General features: G+C 37.2%; 1 protein-coding gene across 2 annotated transcripts in view; it reads left to right on the top strand.

Moving 5' to 3' along the window:
- LOC143884836 (DNA (cytosine-5)-methyltransferase CMT3-like) overlaps positions 1-15,550 on the top strand; it is a 68,016-nt gene that overhangs the window by 47,256 nt on the left and 5,210 nt on the right. For both annotated transcript variants that reach the window (XM_077388648.1, XM_077388649.1), the window contains exons 16-17: positions 4,212-4,333; positions 4,420-4,524. In XM_077388648.1, coding sequence (XP_077244763.1) covers positions 4,212-4,333; positions 4,420-4,524 — 227 coding nt within the window. The remainder of the gene's footprint in view (positions 1-4,211; positions 4,334-4,419; positions 4,525-15,550) is intronic.

Here is a 15,550-nt window from a genome sequence, read left to right as displayed (position 1 = left end):
TCTAATGTCTGATATATCGCCAGACAATAGATGATTGATAGGAATGGAGGTAACCGAAGGAGGGGAGGAGAATCAATTAATCAAATCAGTAAACCATGAAGATAATAATGTGAAGTATTAGGGTCATAGGAACTGATGAAAAGAAGAGAGCAATCCATGATTTGGTAATAATGAGGCGGGACATTCTCTTTATTGTTGAATCCAAATTGCAGCAAGTATAAAAAAGTGAGATTAATCAGATATCAGGAATCAATGATAGAAAATGGTCGTTTGTACCAGCAAAAGGATCAGCAGTAGGTATTATTGTCATTTGGAAGGAAAGTCACGTTACGAATGGTGGAGAACGAAATGGGGAGTTTACTCTTTCTTTTGAAATGTTGAACTTCGAGGATTGCTTTAGTCAGATGTTTAACACCTGTGCACAGACTGAAAAAATCCTAGATTGAGTAGCAATCTGTGGCGAGAACTACAAGAAATTCACAACTGTTGGAAAGGACCACGGGCAGTAGGAGTAGCCTTCAAGAGTATCCATTCCCACATGAGAAAGAATTGCGATCAACATGAGGAAAGTTTCAGATTTCATCCAAAGCAGCAAACTTGTGGACCTAAACCTACAAAGGTATAGGTATGCATGTGCCAACAATCAAGCAGAGCTAATAATGAGTAGGCTTCATTTCCAAAGAATGGGATAATACTGCTCTCAAGTTAGCCAAACATTTATTTCAAAATCTATATCAGATTACGATCCACTTCCATTGGAATCAATAAGTTAGACAAGGGATCCACGACCTTTTAGTATGTACTTTGGGTATGTTGCGTTGTGGGAGTCATGATGATCTCCACTACAATCTTCGGGAAGAGGTTTATATGGATCAACCTTTAGATTATGTTGCTCAAGGGAAGTCAGGAAAGGTCTGTAAGCTCCGAAAGGTGATATATGGTTTCAAGAAGTCTCGCCTGTGCAGGGTTAAGTTCAGCTCAACTGCTATCAAGGTTAGTTTTTGCAGTATCCATGTAGATCACTTTGTATTTGTTTGGAGACAAGATAGTAGGATCGTGATTTTAGCTGTATACACTATAAAGGTTGGCTTTTGCATGGATTGAGCCTCTAGGTCAATGGGATTTTAGCTGTATACACTATAAAGGTTAGCTGTATACACTATAAAAGTCCATTAGGAGTTTAGGACTTTTACGGTACTTTCTTATGATTATGGCAAGGCCAAAATTTGGCATCAATCTGTCCCAAAAGAAGTATGTTATTGATCTTCTGTTTGAGACTAGTGTGCTGGGGGCAAATCCTATCCACATTCCTATGGTTTCCAATATTAAATTGATCAAGGACAAGGGAAAATTGGTGGAAGATCCTGCTCGATATCAATGGATTGTTGGGAAACTTATCTATCTCATGACTAAGCATCTGATATCTTATTTTCCGGAAGCATTACTGGGCTGTTCATGCAAAGCCCTAGTGTGCATCAGTGGGAAGTTGTTTGACGTATTCAAAGGTATCTCAAGGCAGCACTTGGAAAATGGCTTGTATTCAAGAGATATAGTCACTTAAATGTGGAAAATTTTTTAGATGCAGATTGGGTAGCATCACCTTCAGATGGACAATTAAGCATTGCCTATTGTTTATTTGTTGGAAGAAATCTAGTAAGAAAAGAAATGTAGTTTCTCGACTATGTGAGTTCATATAATTAAAGAATCAGATAAGGTTGAAGATAGGGCCCACCATAACTTAAGGTATCTTATATTTAATTTGTTATTGATGTGTATGTTGATAGGGCCCATCATCAGATAGCCATAGGGAGCTCTTTGTAATGTCTTTTAAAGTGAAAGCTATATATTGAATCGTGGGCTGGGAAGAGAACTAACCCCTACGGAATCTCTCTTCGCTCCTCTTATTCTCTTTTCTCATCTTTTTCTTCTCGTCTTCCCCCTTCCTTCCTTCCTTCCTTCCTTCCTTCCTTCTGTCTCTGCTTCTTCTCTACATCTATGATGGTAGACTTCCCAAAGTGACAAGTCCTATAGAAAGGCAAAGCGAAAACCGAAGCTACATGGATGAACGGAGATGAGCTACCAAACATTGATGGGTCAAAGGGGTGTTGATGTTTTAGACTCTAGGAAGAGTTTCTCCAAACTGCAAGGGACTGATGCAGCGGTAAAATAATCCCCAGATATAACTTTGCATGGCCCACAATTTAAGCACACCCAGCAAGGTTGATAAACCACTTCACTAAAACCTAAGAAACATAAAAAATGTAGAATTAAGAAGAAGGTTGAAATCTCACTAAGTTATGATGTCACCGTGACCCCATCTTGATACAATGCCAATGTCAGCAGATGGCTCTACACTATGAAAAATATTGGGTATTTTAGTGTAATTTTTAGGCAATTGATAATGACAACAAAACTCCCAATCTTGCAATAACTGTACGTCCATTATGGGGTTATTTGAACTTTAAATGTAAGTTGGAGATCTTTTTTAAGGTGAAAACAAGCTGAGAAGAATCCTGCTGTGAGTACAAAGCCTGAGAAAAAGGAATACTACGAGCTGGTGTTGGAAAGATTAGGTTTAGGAGGCTTCTACTAGTTTCCAAACCATTAGAATCCCAGAAGTAATGACCTTGTTAACAGTAGTCTGTGTTTTAGTTCTTGTTGGGGTTATAGACTTTTAGTTTACTCGCATTTGATTTCTAATTATTCTAGTAAGTTGGTATAGTGTAGGAAAAGAAGTTGATTTTCTAATATGTTCATTTATATTTGCTTCTCTCCTTTTATCTTTCTTTTGATTTTCACCCGTAATGAACTGCATGATTCTCCATATAGTTGCTTTTCCATGCCTTAAATTCAAATTTCCACATCTTGGTTAAACAGTATGCATGTTTTACATGTGAAAGAGTAAACGGACATTAGGCTTGTAAAATGTGTAATACTGATCATAACCAAAGGGAAAAGGCAGCAAAATTCCATTTAAATGTTGTTATGGCTAGTTTTATATAAAGGTTGATTCAATAGGGTATACCTTCAAAAAAAGATTGAAGGATTCAATGGGGAAATCTCAGGGTAGATTTAAGGGCTAAGAAAGGACAACTATTTAGGGGTTGAATGGTAAGAAAACATTTTTAAAGCCATAGGTTTTGCACATAGGGTTTAGGACACAAAGGACTGAACAGATGGATTAGGTCAGGGGTTTAACAAGGTTTGGGTTGAAGAAGATGGTGAAAGGTAGAGGTCGAACGGTGTAGGAAGGAAAGAATATGAGAGATTGGAACTTTTGACAGAAAAACAGATTCAACCACTAAACTGACTGGAAATAGAATGAAAGTGGCAGCAGAATAATACCTTTATTAATGAAGAAAGAGATCAATCAATCGTTAGAATCACTTTAGTGATGTCTCTAGACATCACAACAAGATGAAGGCCTCACACTCCCACGACTGCAAATAGCATGATGCAACAATGCTCCAAAGAGCTTCATTATTTTTTTGATGGCCCAAAGAAGGCCGTTGCATACCGATAGCAGCCTCACGCATTCCCTATGATAGACTCCTAACAAAATAAAACAACTTACACTTGTTCAACTAATAAAGCTGATAATATTTAAAAGAAATAAATATATACTATAGACAATGATAACTACAACTAAACTAATTCTCCTAGTCCGGCCCCACGCTGATTGGGTTCTTTATTCTGGACAAAAGTCTGTGGACTGTATTAACTGTAGTGCACCAATAATTCGTGGACTATATTGCACAAGCAGTCCGCTAGCCCTCTTATCTTTACTTCGCTTCACTATGTTCATCATCACCTAGTTAAGGTTCCATGTGCCCCCACCTCATCAGCGAATCTCCAAACAATGGTTTGGGCTTGGCTATTCAGCCCTCTCTTATAACTTCCGCCGCTTGTTTTAATCTGATTCCTACCAGTAACCTCTTGCTTGAGCCCAGCGAGAGATCGATTTGGTATCATAGTGCTGCATCCGTTCTTTCTTTCCTTAGTTACTACTGCTACATCTTTTTTGGTATTATTTCTATTCAGCCTACCTATCTCCTCTACATTTGTCCCATGCACTATTGTTATTTCGTTAGCAACAATACACACTGTTAGTAACTTGCAATATTGTTTTTAAAATCAACTAACAGTTGTGGATGTACATAATGCTTATTGGGGGACCTAGTCCTGATATAATATCCTGTTTTAATCTCCAGATATGATAAATTCAACATCCCATGATATGAAAAATACACAAAAATCTGTACTATATGATCACTGCCCTCTTAAATTAAATGAGGATGATTACGATCGAGTTTGTCGAATCCCACGGAGAAAGGTTAGCTAGTTAGAAATCATTCTTCATTTTTTTCTAAATTTACTGCATTATTCTCTTATTCCTAAATCTGTTTCCTGATTCTATAGGGAGCAAATTTTAGGGACCTTCCTGGTGTTATTGTTGGAGCTGACAATATTGTTGCGTGGGATCCAACAATGGAAAGGGTACTATTACCTTCTGGAAAACCATTGGTAAGTGCATTTTTTGTTTCTGGTTTTGTGCCAATGCATGAGTTTGCATGTTGTTTGTAATTGGGTACTCCATATTCCACTTTACACATTCGTATGGATGCTTTTTCCTTTAAATCACGAATTTTCTCTTTGTTCAAATTTAGTGTGGGGTTTAACATGCTATGATACCTATTGTGGTGCAACAAGAATAAAATAAAAACCACAAGTTGCAAATTCAAATTCACACCTGAAACGAATCCAAGCACATAGCATAGTAAAAGACAAGATGGAGATTAGGATATGATATTGTTCAGAGGGAAAATAACACCGACTGGCATAAACTTCAAATCATGTAATTAATCAAAATCTCAGCAAAAAGTATTGTTTTAGATAATAGAAAGTTTTTTCTTTCTTTTTTTTTTACCTCCAAAGCACTTTCCGTAGACACAAAACCCTAGACCTTTTCTACCTACTTTTAAATTTTTTTTTTGAAACACTTTTAAACCCAAAAGAGAAGAATGCGATAGACTCTAAACCCAAAAGACCTTTTCTACAAGAGGGCCGCATAAACTCTAAACCCAAAAGAGATGAATGCAAGTTATAAATTGTAACAACCGAAATTTATTTTGGGTATTTGTGTGCTAAATTTTGTTAATGGCACCCTAAATTTAACGAAATAGATGAGACTAATCTAACCCTCGTTATTGTACTACTTTAAAAGAGACAAGGGTATTTTAGGTACCTCATAAAATTAAGTTGAGAATTGAATTTTTGGAATTTGCGATTTTACAAGCCCTCTCTATATTTTTGTCGCACACTCCCAATTAGGGAGTATGCGCATAAAATTTGTGGGTCCCACTAGATTTTCGTCAATATCTCTTCTTTCCTCAAACAATAAGGTATAGCATGGATGGCCTCACAATTGTCTTATAAAACTTTCCCTTCAACTTGGTAGGGATTTTATGGTCGCACAGAACTCCTGAGGCAAGCTTCCCCTTCAACCAACCTGCTCTTATTCTATGGTTAACATCCTCTTCAATCTCTCATTCCTTATGTAGAATTGAATCAAGATAGGGAAAGATATCCCTCTTTGGTATCTCCTGTCCAGTCATATTTACTACATCCTCATCCCGCCTCCTTACTTTACTAAAGTTGCATTCTATATATTCTGTCTTAGTCCTACTCAGTAACTTAGCATTTACTCCTGCTTTAATGTATATATATATATATATATATATGAGATAGATTATTTTTTTTTCAGGTCACACACACATGTCAAATATTTTGAAATTTAATTTTTCTACAAGTCGGTAACCATTATATTAAATGATTGTGTATTATCTCATTAAGTCAGTACTTTCATATTAATTGAAATAATTTTGTATAGTTTTATCAAGTCAATACTTACATATAAAGTGAAATTAATCAAATAAAAGGTATTCTCAGTCTCAACAATGCCTTTTAAGTATTAAATGATTTTTTTTTGTTTTGGTTGTCTGTACTCTCTCTCCCTCTCTCTCTCTCTCTCTATATATATATATATATATATATATATATATATATATATATATAGCAGAAGAGAAAAGGAGAGAATTATTTGAATTTCTCCCAAAATTCTATGAGAATTATGCATCACTTTTTTTGACTTTTTTTTAACAAATGCACCTATTCAACCCACATATTTTCAATCCTACCCCCTCCTTTATGCTTTTTAACAAAGGCACCCATTAAAGCCACATAATTTCAATCCTACCCCCCTCCTTTATGCTTTTTTAATTATGGAAATCTCTATAGATTGGAGGGCTAGGATCAGCCTATAGAAATGACTTTACGGGCACAACCTATTGATGTTGTGTTTCATCACTTGGACGGTTTGGATCAACCTATGATGAGGTCCGTACAGTTCTTTGTCAGCCCGTGCATCACACGGGGCTTTTTACTAGTGTATGTGTGTGTGTGTGTGTGTGTGTGTGTGTGTGTGTGTGTGTGTGTGTGTATGAGAATAGAGTTCCTAAGGTGTCACCTCATATAGCTTATATGAGGTGGCACTTAAAAACATAAGGGGCCCACTTTGTTTGGATGATCCAAAGCATTCATTTGATAGGCCCTCACATAGATAGGGTGTGCCCAAAAAATCAACTTCATAGGATCATCATAACCCTTCCATTTGTGGAGGTTGAAATGGATGGGTATAAACCTCCATAAATCTGCCCATTTTTAACCTCCATAAATGGAAGGGTTAGGATGATCCTATGGACCTGATTTTTTGTAGGCACCATATCCATCTAAGGGCCTTTCAAATGAGTGGTTTGGATCACCCCAAAAATGTGGGCCCCTTATGTTTTGTGATCGCCACCTCATATCAGCTATATGACGTGACACACCCAAAGAGTGGTTCCAGTATGAAAAGAGCAGTTCCTAAGTCAGAAATAGTGGTTCCGTTTCCAAGATAGTGGTTTCAAGATTTAAAAAGGTGCTGCCAAAATCAAAATTGTGGTTCCAAAAGAAGAATTATAGTAGTTCATGGTCTAAAATACTGATACCACCACATAAATATATTATCATTGTCCACATGTATATCACCTGCCAAATATGGAAAGAGTGGTTCCATTATTATCCAAAGCAAAATGGAGGACAATGGACATACCAGAGCATAGGTTTATTATCCAAAGCAAAATAAAGAGAACCAATGGAGTTTATTTCCTAATGGCAATGGAATTTTTTTCTAATGACAATGGCAATGGGTATGGAGTTTTACCGTTTGGAATACTTGGGGAAGAAGAAGATAAAAAGTGAAAAGGGTAGGTGAAATGGCACTGAGATCTGTGCCTAAAAGGTGGAGGAAAAAGCAAGAAGGGTATTCTTGTCCTAAAACATATCTGACCGTACCTGACAGCCCCTCTTAGGATTTTGAAAAGTTTGTCCTTGACTCGTAATTTCAGCAAAACTTTGCATTTTTTTAATAATTTTCCCATATTTTAATTACTGTGGATCAAATATATGGTAAGATTTTTCATTATTTAATTTTCTTGTTGTTTCCTCTTCGTTTATTGAATGGTTTTTTAAAAAAATTGGGATTTTAGCTGTTTTGTTCCTTAGCAACCTGAGTCTTGAAAACTGGGTCGTTACATAAATGGCCTCTATAGCTACTTATTCCAAAAGCATCACATCTAATGACTACTCTTCAAGCCGAATGCCCACTTTCATCACCAATTCGACTGCGATAGATGTGGTCTCGATGGGTTGCAACTTAGAAAAATTCCTAATTTATACTCTTCAACCTAAGGGATTGATCACCTAATGAAGAAGAAAATGAGAAGGTGAGCTCTATGGAGGGACACAAGTTAGAAAGGGCTAAGGACCTAGTAGCTAAGGGCTTTTTTTAATGGTAATATAGCAAGGGCTTAGTGGGAGATTGGGTGTGCTCTAGGCATTGGATAAAAAAAATTGTCTTCAAGGCGACATGTAGAGTGTAAGAAATGTTGGAGCCAAAGTGATATACTGATGTCTTGTCAAATTCATTGGAGCCAGACAAAGAATTGACCTGCAGGGAAACAAGGTTTTAGATTTCGGTTTCGGAATTGGTTTCAGCAGGCACGGAAACAAAAACATTTCGATTTCTTTGGAAATCTTGTAAAGTCACGAAAACTTATGGAAGCATATACATTTGATGAATTTTTTTAATATTAAAAAAAACATATGCAAATGATGAAATATTAAGATGAAACTTTGGGAAATGCTAGAATAAACACAAATACATGCCTAGAAACCACCTATGCAAAAAAAAAAAAAAAACCCATCCATAATGGCTTAATTACATCAAACACCTAGTAGCATACGCGGAACATGTCTAGAATAGTAAAGTCAATAAAATACAATGTAACAAAGTATAAGAAAGTACAATGGCCAGTCTCCCCTCTAAGGACCCCAACTCTCTGTGTAACGACCCAGATTTTTTTGGGGCAATTTTTTTTATTTCAATCCCAAAATCCGAATCGCTACCACAAAAGGAAACAAGCTAACTCAATAAATAAATATTAAATATATTTTGTGGAAATTAGATATAACCAAAGAATTAAGAAAAACAAATCCATTTTTCTTTCTTAAAATCCTAACTCCAACATCAACCCCTTGATCATCATAAGGAAATAATCTAGAAGAATGACGTGGCCCGTCATTCCACTCATAACACTTTTCCTTGTCCTTGCGCGCTCCATTTAGGTCTCCCCATCTACATTAATTTCGTCATCCACTATCGCGAAACCTGAGATATATATAACAACATTAGATACAATGATCTAGCAGAGTCATCCAGCTACCCAAACAAGTATAGAGATCAATAAAAGAGTGAAGCTGTAACATAGTCTACTGAACAGAATGACCGTATGGAATAAATAGGAATAAGGCTCAAGAGGATAAATATGATAATAGGAATAAGAGTGACAAGAAAAGTAGATAAACTGTGGGAAATATGCATGAAATATGGGACGGCTATCCAAGGTACTCCAGCTCCCATAGCATGTTACCTTTGCCTGCACGGATTGCCCACTTCCCCGTCCAAAGATAGTGGCCGTGATAACTTGTTACGGTAGACCCTACCGCCTCATGGACTCTTGGTTTTAGAGGATTCTACATTGACAAGGGGTTGCGCCCACCACCCTTGTCGTCTAAATATCCGGGGATTAGCTCAATGGCCTCCCATCATCCATCCCATTAACCTTGCTCATGTAATATTTCTTACCTTTCCAAGGATTGATGACATAGCAATAATTTCCTTCATTTTTTATCAATAGAATCCGTTATCGTACAACACGTATATCATTACATTTCAATAAGAGAACTAATAGGTTTCCAATTATAATATGCTACAAGAATAATAAGTGAATGTGGTGTAACATTTTATCAGGTCTAGGGATGTGACATGTTACCATTCAAAGAAGTTACATTATTGCACCTACTTCCCTTATTGAAAACCATACAAAGTTTAGGTTTAGCTGTCACCGGCCTTTTAACTTACGAAAGAGGGCGAATAGAGAGGTCCCTGTTAGGGAGAGTGAAACAGTCCCAAAGTCAATCATAGAGCGTAACAGTGTCAATTAATTTAGGTTTTAAGTTTTCCAAACACTCACACACTTTTTACATAGTGCAATCCCATTTTTTTGGGGGACAACAATGCACATGCACGGAACACAACCACTGCCCTATTTTTTTTTGGCACGCAAGGTATGCACACAAGACAACAATTGCGGCCCTGTTTTGGGCACACAAGTCTACACACATGCACTACTAACTGCTGCCCTGTTTTGGGGCACCAACACACGTAGACAATGCTACGAGCTGCCCGGTTTTTGGGCGAAAAGCACGCACACCGAGAATGCTAGTTGCTGCCCTGTGTTTGGGCATAAAGCACGCACACAAACATACTAAACTGATGTCTCGTTTTTGGGATGCAGTCACTCATACAAACATAGGACGCCGCTGTCCCATTTTTCGGGTGAGAACACAAAAATCATTTGGGGAGTCTCACACATAAAGAACTGTTGAGATATGAAATATTTGCGAAAATTATTTAAAGAGTCCATAAGCATAGAACAGATAAGTTATAAATCATACACAAAACTCATGTTGAAGGGTCTATGCACATAGTACTGGTGAGGTACAAAACATATACGAAATTATTTGTAAGGATCTATGCGCATACAAATGATGAGATAACAATCTTACACCAAGAATCATTTAAAGAGATCTATGCGTACACAACTGATGAGATACAAAACATACATAGAACTCATTTTGAAGGGTATTTATATAGTATGGAAGAAATAGAAATTATACATAAAAATCAATTTGCACACCTATTTACATAGGATTGGTCAAATAGGGTTATACACACAAATCTATTTGAATAGCTATCTGTATGGTACTGTTGAAATGGACAATACAAAAAAAAAATCGATTTGCACATCTATTTACTTAGTATTGAGGAAATGGAAATATGCACGAAAACTTGTTGAATACATGGTACTGATGAAAATGGAAACATATATGAAAATCTTGGCAAATAAGCTTATGTATATAGACAGTTCTGTTGGAAAAGAACATGCACGAATTCGTTGGTGTATTGACTTATATAAACATAGTGCTGTTGAAAAAGACATGCACGAAATCTTTGTTGTATAAATCTATATACAGAGTGTTGTTGAAAAAGACATACATGAAAACTTGGGTGTATGAACCTATATACATTGTGCTGTTGAAAAGACATGCATGAAAACTTTGGTGTATAAACCCATATGAATAGTGATTGTTGGAAAAGGCATACACAAAATCTTTAGTGTATAAACATAGTCTTGTTGGAGAAGACATACAGTAAAACTCTAGGGTATAAACCTATGTGCATAGTGTTGTTGGAAAGAAATCATACAAGATCAAGGGTACTTACTAGATGAGTTGAATGTTGAAGAAGTTCAAGCCATACAAGGTCAAGCCCTTAGAAGCACGAAGCGGGGGCGGGAGCGGGGAAGCGTGGGGTCTAGAAGAGTGCCATGGGAGCGCCTATGTAATATTTATGGTGGGCCTCAACAATTGATGGTCTAGAACTTTGAGCTAGGTAGGCCCTACTAAAAAAGAATATGTGCACGTACATACAGACACCATACAGAAGTATTTATTAGAAAATTCATTAGGGCTCATGTTGTTTGAAGATCCAAACCGTTCATTTATTAGGTCTTGATGTAAATAGGCATTTCCCCAAAAATAATCTCCATAAGAAGATCCTAACCCTTCGATTTGTAGAGGTTTATATATATGGTGTCGTTGTTTGTCTACACATCGGATCGTTAGGATCGTCCTATGGAGAAGATTTTATGGGCAAGGCCTATTTTTGTCTAGGACCAACTAATGAATGGTTGCATTGCTCATAGATCTAAACCATTCAATTGTTGGGCCCCATCAAGGTTTTGTGTTGAGATAGAGAGAGTACTGATTGTGAGAACTTATCACCGCCCTTAAAATAAGCCGTGAATGGCTGGGATTAGAAAATTTGATTTTAAGTTAGACTAATCTCAGTCATTCACACGAAAGTAGATGGCTGAGATTATAATAATAGATGTGATTCATTTATTTTTACAATTCCCAAATGCCTATAATACATTATTATTTAATAAGCATGTTTAAAAAATAATGAGTGCCCTTATCAAATTAAGGGAGTGCCAAATATCATTCTTAATAGGAGGAGAAGAAATGGAACTAATATTTTATTCGAACCATAAAGAGGAAAGAGATTAGGAAATCAAGAAGGTAAGTGACATAGTCGGCCCCTTTTTTTACTAGGGACAGCCCCCTCGAGTGCTTGTAGTCATAAATACACTATAGGGGGCTGTCCCAAGTAAACAAAGAGGCTAAAATATCATTTCCCAATAAAAAATTCAAAAACATCACCTTCAACGAGGGGGCTTTATTGCATTTACAAAAACACCCTTTTCCAGAAATTTCTATTTTCATTTATGGAGAAGGGTAACATGTTATTGTTATACATGTACCTGGCTTTTTAGGAAATGTAAAAATGAAAGAACCCTAGCTTTTTAGGAAATGTAAAATTGAAAGAACCCTAAACTACATGGCCGCCATTAACTCGTTGGGAATAGGTAAGGCGTTGGGAAGAGATGGAAGGGGCTTTCGCGTGCAGTGGGGAGGATTCAATCGCCTTCCTTCGAGCAATATGAGTTTTGGAGCACCATTTGTGATGAAGATTCAATAACCTTCTGCAGAACATCTAAACATAAGAGATTTTGAGCTCCACAAGGCCAGATTCTTAACCGATCTGCCCAAGTCTTTTGTTTTTAGTTTTGTCTCTATTTCTTTTTTGAAAAATCTTTCATAAGCTCTAGGTTTTTTCTTTCTGTGTTTCTTTTCTATTTCGAGCTTTTCTGTTCCGAGCTCTATTTGGGGGCGCGGTCCTTAGTCGCTCCTTAGGGAGGAGCGTGGAATCGCGGTTCTCACATGGGAGCGGTACCTATGTGCACGATTCCTGCTTCTAAGGTCAAGCTTCATGCCCAAACCTCCACTTTTCCTCTGCTCATCCTCTCTTTCTTTTCTCTTTTCTTTCTATCCCTCTCTCTATTTTCCAACCTAAGGGGAGAGCTTAAGTTAAGTTATTTACAAAGCGTAAGTTAAGTTATTTACAATGTCTTTCTATTTTTCTTCTCTCTCTCTCTCTCTCAAATCCAAGAGTTCTTTCTTTCTTTTTGATACTTAATTCCCATATATGATTTAAGTGATTTCTCATTTATTAAGTAGGCTTTCCCTTTTGGTTTTCCCTCTAAGGATTTTAAGTTTTAAGTTAAAAAAAAAGAACCTAAAATATGATGTTCTAGCATGGCTTACTAAAATTAGAAAAGCAAAGTCAACTCTTTAAGATTTGGAAGATATACACAATCTTACTAATTTATTTTCTAATTTAAATAACATTAAACAACTTTAAACTTGCTTAAAAAGAGTCCTAAAACACAAATCCCGACCCATACCATAATGGTAAATGGGCCATAACTTCATCAAATCATGTCCAAATTGCTTGATCTTGGGCCCGTTGGACAAGGAATCGAAAAACCTATCTCATGAGACCAAAATCAAGTCAAACGAACAAGATTTGATGTCTCAAATTTGTGCTACAAGAAAATAACCAAAATAAATTAAAAAGAATATCTCCCTCCTTTAATTTAGATTTTGAAAGTTGAATATCTTTCCTAACGTTTTATGTGCCATCTATGATTACCCAAAAGAGGGAAAGAAAGTCAACCATGGGAGATTTACCATTTAGGCAAATCCCATGATTGGGCACACTTTCTCCCTATGGGAAATTTGTCCAACCTATGTGGATTTGAAAAGATATTTTCCATGAAAAATCAATTCCATGGAAAATCTCAAGATTAAATTGAGTGATTATTTTTAAGATAATTGGATATGGTCCATAGATTTATTAACTCTTCCGATCTTGTAAAATCAAAGGGGATCGATGCTCGAGTGACATGATCTGATGTCTTCTCGAGTTCGATCGACGGTCCTAGGGGTCCAATTGTGGATCCAACGGATCGAATGGCTCAAATTGAAGATCTAAACCATTGATCTTCTATCGAGGAATCTACGACTAATATTAAATTATATTTTTACCAATTTCACCGATCTTTGGTGGGGTCGGGCATTACATTCTACCCCCCTTAAAAGAATTTCGTCCTCGAAATTTCACTTTTTCTTTTTTATTTAATCCTTTATTTACATTACCGACCCTTGGCGAGGTCGGGTATTACACTTTGTCAATAGAACATAGAGTTATGGGGTATTATTGGTCTCATATCAATTATACATCCCATTCATAAGATACAGTCACTTTGCTGTGCAGTTCATTGATGTGGCCTACCAGATATCCTGCTCTACATAAATGAAATGAAATGAAATGAAAATAATAACATTGATCCATTTATTTGTCGTGCCGACCTTTTTGGTCGAATTTCAGAAATCTCTATCAAAATTTTGGGGAAATAATGACGTGAAAGGAAATCATGTATATTTTGTTTCATTGGGGATGGAAATGGAAACATTTCGGTCGTTTTGGGGAAATTTCAGGGAAATTTAAACCATGCAGGAAGAGGGGAGGCTCAAGAGAAGGGGTTGTGGATCCAAGCTTAGGCACGTTAATGGAAGCTATGCAATCCTTTCCAGAGCGTGGGCTGGTGGGAGTAGGAAAAAGGGTTGAAATGGTGCCGTTGAGGTTATTGTGGAGGAGGCAAGAAGTAAGAAGACTTTTTTCGAGGGAGAAGTTTGGTCGGGTTGATATGTGGCAGGCTCATCACGAGAGTGGATTGATGGGGGGATAGTAAAAAAAAGGATTAAATAGTGGGCATCATTTTAGTTCATTGGCCCTGTGGAGGAGGTATTTTAGTGCTTTTTTCAGCACGAGATAATTCAAATCCTGGATCATCGAATTGAGAGAGATCCAAATTCCAGTTGAAATGAAATCTTTGTGAATAGAGTAGGAAGGGGGGATTTGATTTGAGGATTTGTCTATGGAGGGAAGATTTGGAGGAGATTTCCATGTGGTTGCGGTTCAAATTGGGGGGTTCCTCTCTGCGGGTGGTACAGGGACATTCAGAATGATCGATATCATATTTGGAGTTATGGAGATTGATCTTTTATGCAAATGTGGCTTCATCAGGGTGAAACGCCAGTCATTGATTCATATGACTCTTTCCCGTTAATTTAGATTTTTTTACTTGTTTTGTCCGTCTCAGTGGGACCTCGTCGGTCTGCTTTTAGGCGGGTCTTTTTTTTTTTTTATTATATTGCTTTTAGGCGGGTCTGTCTTTATATATATACACACACACAGAGAGAGAGAGAGAGAGAGAGAGAGAGAGAGAGAGAGAGAGAGAGAGAGAGAGAGAGAGAGAGAGAGAGAGGTTAACCTCATATAAGCTTATATGAGGTGGCGCTCACAAAACATAAGGCGCCCACTTTGTTTGGATGATCCAAACCATTCATTTGCACGGCCCCATCATAGATAGGGTGTGTACCAAAAATCAGCTCCATTGGATCATCCTAACCCCTCCGAATGGAGGAAAAAATGGGCAGATTTGTGGGCAAAAAGTGTCTATCCATTTTGCCCTCCACTTTTGGATGGGTTAGGATGATCCAATGGAGCTGATTTTTTGTACACACCCTATCTATGATGGGGCCTTTCAAATGAATGTTTTGGATCATCCTAACAATGTGGGTCCCTTATGTTTTGTGAGCGCCACCTTATATAAGCTATATGAGGTTAACATCAGGAACCCTTTTCTAATATGTGTGTGTGTGTGTGTGTGTGTGTGTGTGTAGGAAAAGGATTGTATGCTAGAGCGTACCAAGCTTATGGTACGCTGGAGTGCCCAATCACATGGGTCCCACATTTTTTGTGGTGATCCAAAGCATTCATTTGCAAGGCCCTATCATAGATAGGGTGTGTACCAAAAATCAGCCCCATTGAATCATTCTAACCCCTCCAAAAGTGGAGGGC

This window comes from Tasmannia lanceolata, unplaced genomic scaffold (assembly GCF_043159265.1).
Source record: "Tasmannia lanceolata isolate RefF3 unplaced genomic scaffold, GAP_Taslan_0.1 ptg000008l, whole genome shotgun sequence".
Lineage (NCBI taxonomy): Eukaryota > Viridiplantae > Streptophyta > Magnoliopsida > Canellales > Winteraceae > Tasmannia > Tasmannia lanceolata.
Note: the sequence above shows the minus strand (reverse complement) of the source record. Positions and strands in the feature narration are given on the sequence as shown.